General features: G+C 46.3%; 1 protein-coding gene across 2 annotated transcripts in view; it reads left to right on the forward strand.

Moving 5' to 3' along the window:
- prmt7 (protein arginine methyltransferase 7) overlaps window positions 1-14,299 on the forward strand; it is a 58,761-nt gene extending 44,462 nt beyond the window's left edge. For both annotated transcript variants that reach the window (XM_038806943.1, XM_038806944.1), the window contains exons 14-17: window positions 4,157-4,231; window positions 5,872-6,032; window positions 6,862-6,958; window positions 12,424-14,299. In XM_038806943.1, coding sequence (XP_038662871.1) covers window positions 4,157-4,231; window positions 5,872-6,032; window positions 6,862-6,958; window positions 12,424-12,585 — 495 coding nt within the window. In that variant the 3' untranslated portion in view covers window positions 12,586-14,299. The remainder of the gene's footprint in view (window positions 1-4,156; window positions 4,232-5,871; window positions 6,033-6,861; window positions 6,959-12,423) is intronic.
- Window positions 14,300-14,582: the final 283 nt, after the last annotated feature.

Raw genomic sequence — 14,582 nt, forward strand, 5'->3', positions numbered from 1 at the left:
ATGCCCTCATATCCCCTGCAGAGTGAAACCCTGCTTTGGCACAGACAACATATGCCTTCCTAATGAATGTATGTGTAGCCTTTGTCCAGGGATGAAGCATTTCTATCCTTTTCCTTACTTTCATGCAAGAAGAGTATGAAATGATCAGTCAGTCCAGCAGAGCTGCTAATTAGCTGGAATTGTCAATACAACAAGAAGTCCCTATGTGACCTCAAGTCCAGAGTCTTCGACATCTACTCCAGACCCCATGAAGTCTTGAGGCTTCCGGTTAAACATGGGCAAGAAAACCTCCTGCTAATTACCACGTTCGTCCACCATCAGCTGATCAATCAGTGCTCCTCCATGTTGAACACCACTTGGTGGAAGCACTTAAGGGTAGCAAGGGCGCAGAATATACTCTGGGTGGGGAACATCAATGTCCATCACCAAGATATGAAATGAAAATCACTTATTGTCACAAGTAGGCTTCAATGAAGTTACTGTGAAAAGCCCCTAGTCGCCACATTCCGGCACCTGTTCAGGGAGGCTGGTACGGGAATTGAACCCGCGCTGCTGGCCTTGTTCTGCTTTACAAGCCAGCTGTTTAGCCCACTGTGCTAAACCGGCCGGCCTAGTAGTATAACAACAAACCGAGCTGACATGATCCTAAAGGGCATAGCTGCTAGACTGGGACTGCAGCAGGTGGTGAGGGAACCAACAAGAGAGAAAAACATACTTAACCTCATCCTCACCAACCTGCCTGGTGCAGATGCATCTGTCCATGACCGTATCGATAGAAATGACCACCCCACAGTCCTTGTGGAGACAAAGTCCCGTCTTCACAACGAGGATACCCTCCATTGTGTTGTGTGGCACCATCACCGTACTAAATGGGATAGACTTTGAACAGATTTAGAAACTGAAGACTGGACATTCATGAGGTGCAGCGGGCCATCAGCAGCAGTAGAATTGTTTTCAACCAGAATCTGCAACCTCATGGCCGAGCATATCCCCCCCACTCTACCATTACCACCAAGCCAGTGGATCAACTCTCGTTCAATGAAGAGTGCAGGAAAGCATGCCAGGAGCAACCTAAAAATGAGGTGTCAATCTGGTAAAGCTATAACACAGGACTACTTGTATGCCAAACAGCATAAGCAGCAAGTAATAGACAGAGCTAAGTGATTCCACAATCAACGCATCAGGTCTAAGCTCTGCAGTCCTGCCACATCCAGCCACGAATGCTGCCAGTCAATTAAACAACTCACTGGAGGAGGAGGCTCCACAAATATCTTCATCCTCAATGATGGAGGAGCCCAGCACATCTGTGCAAAAGGCAAGGCTGAAGCATTTGCAGCAATCTTTAGCGAGAAGTGCAGAATGGATGATCTGTCTCGGTCTCCTCCAGAGGTCCTCAGCATCACAGATGTCAGTCTTCAGCCAATACAATTCACTCCAGGTGATATCAAGAAATGGCTGAAGGTGCTTGATGCTGCAACGGCCAAGGGCTCTGACAATATTCAGCATTAGTACTGAAGACTTGTGCTCCAGACCTTGCCGCACCCCTAGCCAAGCTGTTCCAGTGAACAAACGACACTGGCATCTACCCGGCAATGTGTAAAATTGCCCAGGTGTGTTCTGTACACAAGAAAAAGGAAAAATACAACCCAGCCAATTACTGCCCTATCAGTCTATTCTCCATCACCAGCAAAGTGACGGAAGGAGTCATGAGGCAGCATGGAGCATAGTGGTTAGCACAATTGCTTCACCGCTCCAGGATCCCAGGTTCGATTCCTGGCTTGGGTCACTTGTGCGGAGTCTGCACGTTCTCCCCATGTGTGCATGGGTTTCCTCCGGGTGCTCCGGTTTCCTCCCACCGTCCAAAGATGTGTAGGTTAGGTGGATTGGAAATGCTAAATTGCCCTTAGTGTCCAAAATTGCCCTAAGTGTTGGGTGGGGTTATGGGGTGAGGGTGTGGGCTTGGGTAGGGTACTCTTTCCAAGAGCTGGTGCATACTCGATGGGCCGAGTGGCCTCCTTCTGCACTGTAAATTCTATGATTCTGTAAGTGCTATCAAACGACACTTACTCAGCAATAACCTGCTTACGGATGCTCAGTTTGGGTTCCGTCAGGGTCACTCATTTCCTGACCTCATTACAGTCTTGGTTCAAGCATGGGCAAAAGAACTGAATGCCAGAGGTGAGAGTGACATCAAGGCAGCATTTGACCAAGTATGGCATCAAGGAGCCCTAGCTAAACTGGAGTCAGTGGGAATCGAGGAAAACTTCGCTGGTTGGAGTCATACCTAGCATAAGGGAAGATGGTTGTGGTGGTTAGAGGTCAATCACCTCAGCTCCAGGACATCACTGCAGGAGTTCCGTAGGGTAATGTCTTAGGCCCAACCATCTTCAGCTGCTTCATCAATGACCTCCCTTCCATCAAAAGGTCCGTGTGGGGAAGTTCACAGATGACTGCACAATGTTCAGCACCATTTGTGACTCCTCCGATAATGAAGCAGTCCATGTCCAAATGCAGCAAGAACTGGACAATATCCAGGCTTGGGCTGACAAGTGGCAAGTTACATTCGCACCACACAAGTGCCAGGCAATGACCATCTCCTACAAGAGAAGATCTAACCCCAATGGTATTACCATCGCTGAATCCCCCACAATCAACATCCTGGGGGTTACCATGGATCAGAAACTGAATTGGACTAGCCACATTAATACTGTGGCTACCAGGGCTGGTCAAAGGCTTTGCATCTACGGCGAGTAACTCTCCTCCTGGACCCAAAAACCTGTCCACCATCTACAAGACACAAGTTCGGAGTGTAACGGAATACTCTCCACTTGTCTGGATGAGTGCAGCTACAACAACACTCAAGAAGCTCGACGCCATCCAGGACAAAGCAGCCCGCTTGAATGCTCCTCCTTCCACAAACATCCCTCCACCACCGACGAACAGTGGCAGCCGTGTGTACCATCTACAAGATGCACTGCAGGAACTCACCATGGTTCTTTAGGCAGCACTTTCCAAGCCCACAACCACTACCATCTAGAAGGACAAGAGCAGCAGATACCTGGGAACCCCACCACCTGGCGGTTCCCCTCACAAGTCACTCACCAACCCGACTTGGAAATATATCACCGCTCCTTCGCTGTCGCTGGGTCAAAATCCTGGAACACCCTAACAGCACGGTGGGTCTACCCACAACTCTGGGTTTGCAGCAGCTCATCACCAACTTCTGATGGGCAACTAGGGGTGGGCAATAAATGCTGGACTAACCAGCGACGCTCATATCCCGTAAATTAACTTTAAAAACCTGCCCGGGGGGGGGGGGGGTTGTGCATCATCTGATGCTGTACTGGTCTTTTAACTGGGACAACCGTAAATGTCCTGCAATTGGTATGAGCTTCTGAGCTGGGGAAAGGAAATCAGTCACTCCTGATCACCGTCCAACAATCCTGCATCCAACAATCCTGCGTGTCCATGTTTGTTCGGAACAGTATGTTCGCAATGTCCAGCACTTCACGGTTTGAAAAGCCGATCATTGTTATCTTAGCTGTTAAACAAGGTATTGGACAGCAACTGGGGACATCTCTGAAACAGCATTCCCTTTATTTATTCTGGAGTGCATGGTGGCTTTGTTCAAGTATACGGCTCCTTTAAAGTTTCTTTCATGGCAGCTGGTGCATTGTTCTGGAACTGCATCCATCGTCATTGGAACACTGGGTGATGAAAGACCACTGTCCATTACAATCCCCTTCTAACAATCCAGGTTGTTGCATGATACAATGATAATGCAGTTGTTGACTAATCATAGAAATTAATCTCTACCAATTATTTATAACACCTAGGAATGACAAAGGAAAAACTCCAGGGATGGAGAACCTGGGGAATTTTAAGTCTAAAGTAACCAGCTGTTCCCAGGCATGGGACATTTGAACATATCATGTCTCAAATTACTCGTACTCCACCCCAAAATATTATTTTCTGAAAGAAATCTATCTAATTTGTATTTGAATGAAGCACTAGAAAATTCTCAATTTGCTTGGTAGGAAATGGGAATTATTTTCTATTTGCTTCCATTGTCTTCAAGTGTTGATTCCTTGTTTTGGAGGAGCTGTTATCAGTGTAACCTATTCAAACCGATCACACTTACTGTCTATCTCTGCAGAACCTCTGGCGTATCCGTGCTCCCTGTGGAGTGTGTGAGGGATTTAACGTCAGTCTTATGGATGATATGATCCAGGTGAGAACTCGTGATTGTTCTGATGTGTATGTCATGAGCTTTCAATACTTCGCTCAACATTAAGTGGCAAAGGTGCAGAGGGAGGCCAGTACTTTGTTCTGGGGAAGATGCAGAGTAAGGGACAAAGGTAGTTGCCCAGAAACTCCTTGACCAGACTGAGGAGAGAAAATAGAGGCAATGATCCTTCAGTTCACACAGCACTTGGCTGACTGAGAAATATTTGCTGAGCTCCAAGTGTCAGAAGATCTGCCCTCGTGGGGTCTTGGATGGCTTTCGGTAAAACATCTATTTTCATGTGTAACTCATGGGCGGCACAGTGGCCAGTGGTTAGCCCTGCTGCCTCACAGCTCCAGTCACCCGGGTTCAATTCTGGCCTCGGGTGACAGTATGGGGTTTGCACTTTCTCCCCATGTCTGTGGGTTTCCTCCGGGTGCTCTGGTTTCCTCCCACAGTCCAAAATTGTGCAGCTTAGGTGGATTAGCCGTGGTCAATTGCCCCTTTGTGCCCAAAGGTTAGGTGGGGTTACTGGATTGCGTGGATAAGGTTGAGGCATGGGCTCAAGTAGGGTGCTCTTTCCTTTTTTTAAAATTTAGACTACCCAATTCTTTTTTTTCCAATTAAAGAGCAATGTAGCGTGGCCAATCCACCTAACCTGCACATCTTTAGGTTGTGGGGGTGCGACCCACGCAGATACAAGGAGAAGTAGGGTGCTCATACCAAGGGCTGGTGCAGACTTGATGGGCTGAATGGCCTCCTTCTGCACTGTAGGGATTCTATGATTCTAACTGTACGTCTTCCGGGACTGCAGTTAAGATTGCTGTTCCTGGACTTTGCTATGGTAGTGATAATTCTTCAATCACTGAAATAACTTGATTTTAAAAGTACAAACTAACTTTCACATTCTTCTGGACAGTACTTTTGTTCAGTTTGTGTTTGCGTTGTGGAGTTGAGGTGGTGAGGAGTGAAATAATCGTAGAGCATTTAGCCTCGCAAAGAAACAGAACGATGCCTATCATGAGAAATTTACTGTTTTGCAGGCTACTGAGGAATTGATTTCCTGACATTTTACAAATTCACTTCATGTTTCCATGGTAAAAAAATCTTGAAAGACTTAAAATTAGATAGTATCTGTTTATGGCCTCAGAATATCCCAACGTGTTTGCTGCTGTTTTCGACATTCCCACAGCCGTTCTGCACACACCAAAGTTGCACGGGGAGCAATGTGGTAATGACCGCATAATCTGTTTTAGTGATGATGGTTGAGGGGCTAATATTAGGAGAACGTTGGGGAGAGCTCCTACTCTAATACCACCATGGGATCTTTCATGTCGTCTCAAGAGGATAGACGGGGCCTGGGTTAAATGTGCAGGGTTCCTTCAGTGTTCAGCCCAAGCGCCAGCTGGCATTTTGTCCTCAAGACTCTGAAGTGGGGCTTGAACCTTCTGACTCCGACTACTGAGCCACCACTGACTCGTATCAGCAGTATGTATTTTTGACTGCACAGATTTTGGGAAGTTCAGGACCCACTTTCTCTGTTGTTGAATGTCGTAACATTGCCAGCTTATCATCATTCATTCATACCCTCCCCACATTATATTTCTCCATATCCCTCTCATTTCTGTTGTGCTACATTTTTTCAGAATTCCTTGAATTTCCGGGAGTATCAAGAGGCTGAACCCCATCCACTGTGGGAGTACCCCTGCAGGGCACTCAGTGAACCATGCCAAATTCTCAGCTTTGATTTTCGCCAGGAGGTACCAGAGCAGCCAGTTTACTGCACAGGATCAATGAAACTGTTGAGGTATGTTAAACAGGAAAGAGTTTGATAAAACATTGGAAGAGAAATGCATGTGGAATGAAAGATGAGCACATATTGAAAGCCCGTTGAATCCAAATTAATAATCCATTAGTTTATGAACTATAGCGTGCAGTGAATAAACTCTGTTTACATGAATTTAAAGTCTTAGGTATGATCCCTGAAGTTTAAAAAAAAATCATTTGCTTTGTCCTAGTTCTCTATCAATCTATCTTTTTCCCCCTCCTTTTTAAAAATTTAAAGTGTCCAATTTTTTTTTCCCAATTAAGGGGCAATTTAGTGTGGCCAATCCGCCTATCCTGCACGTCTTTGGTTTGTAGGGGTGAGACCTACACAGTCATGGGGAGAAGGTGCAACTCCACACAGACAGTGACCTGGGGCTGGGATCGAACCCGGGGCCTCAGCGCTGCGAGGCAGCAGTGCTAACCACTGCGCCATACCTACTATCAATCCATCTTATGTTATCTATCAATCACAGAGAGTTCTGCCGTACGGTGCTGCATCATGCCTCTCAACCATTTCTCCATCAGTACCTGTCCATTCAGTTGCATGTTGTTGTCGTTGAGCATGTTTCTCTGTTGTTCACCAGCGAGTTTGCTCTGTAGTCATTGCTGTCAGTGAAATAGTTAACATCGGAACACTCTGTTCAGCTTCCTTTTGGTTTCCTGCAATCTACCAGCCTTCCCTGTTCTTTAGTTTGTGATGGACTATTAAGGTTCTATTTATCATTTCCTCTAGAACTTTAAATTCCTGTAATTTTTTAATGTTACATTTTGAATGTTTACTTAAAATTAAAATATTGTTAAATTTCTAGATCTGGCACTTGCCATGGAGTGGTGCTTTGGATGGACTATTGCCTAACCAATGACATCTGCATCAGCACAGGATTAACCAGTCCCCACTCTAACACGGTAATCCTTTATTCAATTTCACAGTAGACTGGAGCCCAGATGTCCCTGGGCATTGGGCTACTTGACCACAAAATAAATCTCTTCTATAGTGCATTGATGACGGTGAAGGGACTGAAACAACTAATGGTGAATTGGCAATGTTGAGGAACTGGCAGTGGAATATTGATAATGGTGTCATGAATGGAGCATTCATCTGCCAAAGTCTTGATGGAGAATTTAATGTTTTAAGTCTCCAGTGAATGACATCCATACTGGGGAGTTTCAGTTTTGGATATGCAGTGACAAGTACTCCCAGGTTAGGTATAGTAGAATTAAAGCTCTTACTACACTTGTAAGTAAAGCCCTCTTCGGTTTCCAATTTCAAGCATCAATGCAGCACTTCTCCCCCTCAATTTATACAGCCGTCAAGAGTTCAGAAGACTCCCCAAATACCAATGCCTGCGATTTTCCCAAACTTCCAGTTATTGACTTCTCAGATTCCTGCCCACAGCACTCCACGTGGCTGTGGCTTTCAGCACCGGTGGTCGAGTAATGTCACCAAACGCAAGGCAACAGTTAGTAACATCACACAGCAGAGATTGTGGAGGCGGGGGGGGGGACAGGACGGTTTGGGAACTGCAGCAGGTAATTTAAAAATGCCAATATGCTGCTGGAGGCAAAGTTTGGGAGAGACACCTGATTGCAAGAAGCTCCGTCATTTTGTGAGTATTTGGAACCAATTTGTGTTCAATACAACAGGGCCCTGAGTTGTGAAAGGTGCTGACGGGGTATTTTTATCTCTTGGATCTGGGCTGTTCCCGCCTGTATTTACAGGTGACCTGTAGGTTTGACTGCCTGGGTTAACTGGCATCTGCCTTGACCGGTGTACTCTTCAAAAAAAAAAAACCATGGTCATTGTTCCCTCCTAAACTGTGAGCATGCAAGGCACCTTGGCTATCTGGAGATTACCGGCAGGGAATAAACAGACCACTAGTTTTTAACATTCCCTTTAAGATGCAGGGTGACGTGGTGTCCATAAGGAACTGCGCAATGCATAAGATATAGAGGCGATATTATAGTAAGTGATGACCTTGATCTCTCTGTTCTTTCAAACTAATGCTTCCCATTCTTTTCCAAAATCCTTATGTGCTGTCACCTGTCAAATCCATGCCCATCTTCCCAGAACTCTGTTTGAATCCCTCCAGTCGGGTGTCTGCCCTGTCTCAGAATCAAAACAGCCCTTTCCAAAGTTACAAATTACATCCTATGTGACTGTGACCGTGGTGACCAAACCATTATCTCCAATACCGTTTCATCGTTGTTCCATTGGGGGCACTGCGCATGTCTGGTTCCATTCTTAACTACCCAGTCACGGTCACAGAATCACCTGTAAATTCTCTCGTCCAGTTCCCACACCATTGCCTTTGGTATCCCGCAAGGATTTAGCCTTGGTCTCATTCTATTTCTCATTTTTCCCATAATTTCATGTTTGAACCCGTCACAGTATCAAAACAACTCTTATACAAATGATGTCCTATGGGATTGTGAAAAAGTTAAACTTCCGTCTTTGTCCTTTTCGACCTGTCTGCAGTCTTTGACGCGGTTGACAACGTCATCCTCCTGCAACCTTCCTTCACTATTGTCCAGCTGGGCAGTGCTGCTCTCTCCTGGTTTCATTTTTAGCCCTCGAATCATAGCCAGTCACTTGCAGTGGCCCCTCTTCCTGCTCCCCCACCATTGCCTTTGATGTCCCTCAAGGATCACATCCTAGACCTCTTCTATTTCTCATCAACTTGCTTGCCCCTTGGTGACATCTTCTGAAGGCAGGGCTTTAGTTTTCGCATGTACACTGGTGACACCCAGCTCTACTTCACCACCGCCTCTCTTCACGACTCCACTGTTGCTAAATTATCAGACTCTATCTGACGTCCAGCACTGGAAGAGCAGAAAGTTCCTTCAACTAAATTTTAGGGAGACTGAAGCCATTGTTTTTTGGTCCCCGATTGAAATCTGTTCCTGAACTACCAACTCTGTCTCTCTCCTTGGCAGCGGTGTGAGCTTCGGCCAGTCTGTTACTTTTACCCTGAGATGAACTTCTGAGCTCATTCATTCCAACGCTGTAAAATGACCTGGTCTCCGTTCACTGCCTTCCTGGCTGGCCTCACACAGTCTACCCTCCGATAACATGAGGTTATCCAAAGTTCTGTTACTCATGACAACCCTCACACCCTGGTCCTGTTGACCCTTTAGCCTCCTGGTCTCTGACTGACATTGACAACTATCCTCTTTTTCAAATTCCTCCCTATCACAATCACCTCCAACACTAATTTCAACTTCTTGAACATTCAGGTTTTAATTAGTTCATCACTGGTAGCTGCGTATTCAGTTGCCTCAGTCCTGCACTCTGGAATTCCCTTGCTACACCTCTCTGCCTCAACATCACCTTTCCTGTTTTAAAACCTACCTCTTTGACCAAACTTTTGATATCTCCCTTTGTGACTTAGTGTCATTTTTTTTTATTGAGGCATATATAATTTTAACATTTTGACGTTCGAAACAAGAGAGCGGTCCAACACACGCAAAAATCCCACAATATCATACCCAACTCATCTTCTTCCCCCCCCCACGCCCTAACTCCTAGCTACCTATATATTAGATTCCCTGCCCTTATTCTTCACTTCCATGCCCCCCCCCCCACCTGCTGACTGTCAGTTTTCCTTAAAGAAGTCGATGAATGGCTGCCACCTCTGAGCGAACCCCTGTATTGAACCCTTTAAGGCGAACTTAATCTTCTGTAGCCTGAGAAACCCTCCCAAGTCACTGACCCAGAACCCCTGACTTTGGAGGCTGAGTCCCATCCCAGCAAAATCCGTCTCCGGGCCACCAAGGAGGCCAAGGCCAAAATGCACCCCCCGGGATCCTGGATCTTCCGACTCTCCAAACATTGCCACCTCTGGACTTGGAGTCACCCTCCCATCACGGACCTCTGACATGACATCTGAGAATCCCTGGCAAAATCCCCTTGGCTTCGGACACATCCAAAACATGTATATGGTTCGTAGGACTTCCCCCCTACCGCCCACATCTGTCCTCCACCTCCTCAAAAAACCTTCTCATCTGGGCCACAGTCATATGAGGCCTGTGGACCACCTTGAACTGGATCAAGCTAAGCCTGGCACACGATGAGGATGCATTGACTCTCCTCAGGGCCTTCTCCCATACCCCGACTTCCAACTCTCCTCCCAGCTCGTCCTCTCACTTCCCCTTCATCTCCCCCATTGGGATCCCTTCCCACTCCATCAATTCCTTATATATTTCCAAAACCCTCCCCATCCCAACCCCTGTTTTAGTCCACCTTATCCTGTAGCCCCTTTAGAGGGAGGTGAGTGAAGCTTGGAACCTGCCTCCGGACAAAGTCCCGAAGCTGCAGGTACCGAAATCCGTTCCCACCTGGCAACTCAAACTCCTCCTCTAGCTGCTCCAGGCTCGGGAAACCCTCATCAATGAAGAGATCTCCAAATCTCTCAATCCCTGACCGCTGCCAGCTCCGGAAGCCGCCGTCCACCCCTAGAGCGAACCGGTGATTGTCACAGATCGGTGATCACACAGACGCCTCCTCCAGTCTCGTATGCTGCTTCCATTGCACCCACACTCTCGGGTCTGCCACTACCACTGGGTGTGTGAAGTACCGAGCCGGCGAGAATGGCAGAGGTTCCCTTAACAATGCCTTCAAACTCGTGCCCTTGCAAGATGCCACCGCCACTCGCTCCCACACCAACCCCTCCCCCACTACCCATTTCCTAACCATTTAATATTGGTCGCCCAGTGGTAGTCAATAATGTTCGGAAGGGCCAAGCCCCCCGCCCCGTACCCCCGCTCAAGAAGGACCTTGTTCACCCTCGGGGCTTTCACAGCCCATATAAAACCTGAGATCGCCACGTTCATCTTCCTAAAAAAATGCCTTGAGGATGAAGATTGGGAGATACTGAAACACAAACAGCAATCTCGCGAGAACTGTCAACTTCACAGTCTGTACCCTCCTTGGCAATGACAGCGGGAGCACGTCCCACCTACTGAAGTCCCCTTTCTGCTCAATCAACCTGCCCAAATTTAGTCTATGAAGCTGACCCCAGTCCCTAGCCACCTGAATCCCCAGATACCTAAAACTCCCTCCCACTACTTTGAGCGACATCTCCCTCGGTCTCCTCTCCTGCCCCTTTGCCTGGATTGCAAAGACCTCGCTCTTGCTCATATTCAGTTTGTAACCTGAGAACCAGCCTAATTCCTCCAGTATTCCATTAATTCCTACAATTCTCCCCCCCCCCCCCCCCCCCCCCCCCCCCCCCCCCAACGGGTCTGTTACATTAAGGAGCAAATCAACCGCATAGAGCGATACATTGTGTTCCATACCCCCTCTGCCCCGCCAAATGTTCGATGCTCTCAGCGCCATCGCCAAAGGCTCTATGGCCAGGGCAAACAGTAGCGTGGGAAGTGGACACGCCTGTCTTGTTCCCCTGCACCCACATTTTGTTTTATAATACTTGAGTGAAGCATGAAGTGTTTTGTTACATTCAATGCTCTATACCAGTGTACATTGTAGTTGAGAGACAACACATAGACGACATCACTCAAAAACACAGCACCAGTTTCCACATGTATACCGATGGCATCCAGCTCTATCTCAACACCACTCAACTTGACCCCTACACTGACACTAAATTGCCACACTACTTGCCCAACATCCTGTTCTGGATGAGCAAAAACTTTCTCTAACTAAATATTGGATGGCTGAAGTCCCTGCCACAAATTCTGTTCCCTGTGCTCCAAATCTATCCCTCCCCCTTGCAACGGCCTCCCCATTCGAGACCTCTGTGTCATATTTGACCCTCAAGATGAGCTTCTGACCACATATCATCACCGTGACCACCTATTTCCATCTCTGTCAACATCACCTGAAGCTACCCCTGCTTGAGCCTAGTGCTACTGAAACCCTCAGTGGAGCCTTTTGTTCTCTAGAATTAACTATCCTAATGCACGCCTGATCGGCCTCCCACATTTTATCCTCCATAACCGTAAGCTCTTCCAAAATTCTGCTGACTTAATTCACACCAAGTCACATTCCCATATCAATCCCTTTCTCACTGACCCACAGTGACTTGCGGTCAAACAAAGTCTCAATTTCAAAATTCTTGTCCTTATTTTCAGATCCTCAATATTTCTCCATAAACTCCCTACAGTGCAGAAGGACATCTGACCCATCGAGTCTGCATTGACCCTCTTGAAAGAGCACCCTACCCTGTAACCCACCAAACCGGTCACCTCCTCCAGCCCCACAATCTTCTGTAATACTGTACTCTAATTCTCACTCATTATCAAATTTTGTTTCCTACTGGTTCTGTGCAACATTTTGGAATGTTTTACTATATTAAAGGAGCTATAAAAATGCATGTTGTTTGTTCTTGAATTTCTTGTTTTGTCGTTGACAGGGTGATTGCGACTGGAACCCGCATTGCAAGCAAGGCGTCTACTTCTTTAACTCGGCGACTTATCCCAAGACCTTAACTGATGGGCTAAATTCAGTTGCCTACAGTGTGACCTTTCACCCAGAGACTGGCAAGCTAGGCATGGATTTCAAGCGGGCTCCCTGAGCAGCCGTGGCAAATTGAAGAATGAGTGATTGTGCAATTGATGCTGCACTTGGAATGGTATCAGTAGCTGGAGAGGTAGCCTGCACTAAACACCACAGTAAATTTGTATACCTCTGAAGCTAGACTCAGATGTTGCTCTTAGGAATCTTATGGACCCTCAGCATGCTGCAGAAATGAAGAATTGAATCACCCTGTTTCCTTTGAATGAAGGTGGAACAAACAAAGTTAGTTACTTCAGTCATTACAGCTGAATTCGAGGACCGTGCAGTGTAGACAGTGACAGGAGGTAGAGGAGAGAGTTAGTATATATAGTGACTGCTTGGCTCCGTGTTGGCAATCTAATGAGTTTGGGGTTCAAGTTCCACTCTAGGACGAGAGGACACAATCTGGGCTGACACTCCAGTGCAGCACAGAGGCAATTCTGCATTATTGGAGATACTATCTTTGGTAGTAGACATTAAACTGAGGCTTCATCTGCTTGCTCAAGTGGTTGTAAAAGCTCCCATGGCATCATTGAAAGGAGATGGAAAGTTCTAGCAGTATCCTGGAAAACATTTATTTCTCAAACAGCACCACCAAAACAGATTGTGTTTTTCCTCTCACGTCAGTTTGTGGGACTAACTGTTCAAAACTAACCCATTGACTGAAAGGTACTCTACAAATGTAGGTATTTCCTATGAGGTAGTTTAACATCACATCTTCAGTGCAAGATGTTGATCTTCATTATGTGCAGTCAGCACTCGTGCTACATCCAAAATGTGTTGAATTGTACAAAATTTATTTTATTTAAGAAGCAGACTTGTTGTTCAAGTCCTGTCCCCTTTCCCCAGATTAAAACATTCTGGAAATCTCCATCTCTAAGTTTTGTCAATAGAGATTCACAACTATAGCTGAGTGCGTGTGGAGCAGATATTGATTCACCTGTCCTGTGTTGTATGTTTTCACAGAACTATAGACCATTCTAGAGAATGGCACTGGTTAGTTCTGTGACTTTGGAGTAACCCTCTTTCATTGCACATGTACTACATGCTCATCAGACTCAGCACTTTTCTGGGTTCAAACTCCACTCCAGACCTTGAAAGATGCTGGCAGCAGTGCAGTCGTGAGGGAGTGCTGCATTGTTGGGTCTTTTGTTAAACTGATATGCAACAGACTCTCCTGACCCCTCCCTAGCTGTTAATGAGATCTTTGTGTGTACATGGCTACCAGGGGTTATCTTTGTGGTAACAGTGAATGTAATTGCAGACCTGTAGTATGTAAAGTATTTATGAGATACAATAAGCCATTATATAACCGCAGATTTCTGTACCTTTTTCCTCCTCGCCAGATTTAAGGATATTTCTCTCCCTGCAGATGTGACTGATGATGGAACTTCAATTTGCTGGAGCAAGGGTTGTTGTCTTGTGCTGTGCTGTTCCATTACCACTGGCAGTATGCGCAGCCCTGATTAAAGGAAGAATGTAAATTGTTTTGTGCTGGCCCTCTGTCCCTTATTAACGTGATTCACCTCCCAGCTCTGCACATCGTCAGGAACAGGCTGACTCTTCATAAGAGGTGCCTTGTGCTTCATTGCTGTATGTAATTTTAGCCTATCTGTTCAAATAACTGTGTTCAGTATAAACCCAATAAGTCACCCTGACTGATTTATCCTTGATTTGTTCAGCCAGTCTTGCTGGAGATTATTTAATATATGTCAAGAGCTGTGTGAAATGTATTCTGTCCAGTTGTCTTGCTTGACCTCGGGTGCCACGGATCTGCCTGAGCTGTGGGCCCACTGTTACAACACGGTGTTGAGAATGCACTGATCACTGACTCAGCTTGTGCTGTCTGTAAACCATATTCTGTTATGTAAGTTACAGCACAATTTTAAAGCTTTTTCTAAAACAAGCAGGTTCCATCTCTTGGCTGTGTGTATAGCACGGCAATTAGTCTGAACAAACCACTGTTAGCATTTCAGATGCGCATTACATTCTCCCTTGTACTATCCTCCATGTGCC

This window comes from Scyliorhinus canicula, chromosome 9, assembly GCF_902713615.1.
Source record: "Scyliorhinus canicula chromosome 9, sScyCan1.1, whole genome shotgun sequence".
NCBI lineage: Eukaryota > Metazoa > Chordata > Chondrichthyes > Carcharhiniformes > Scyliorhinidae > Scyliorhinus > Scyliorhinus canicula.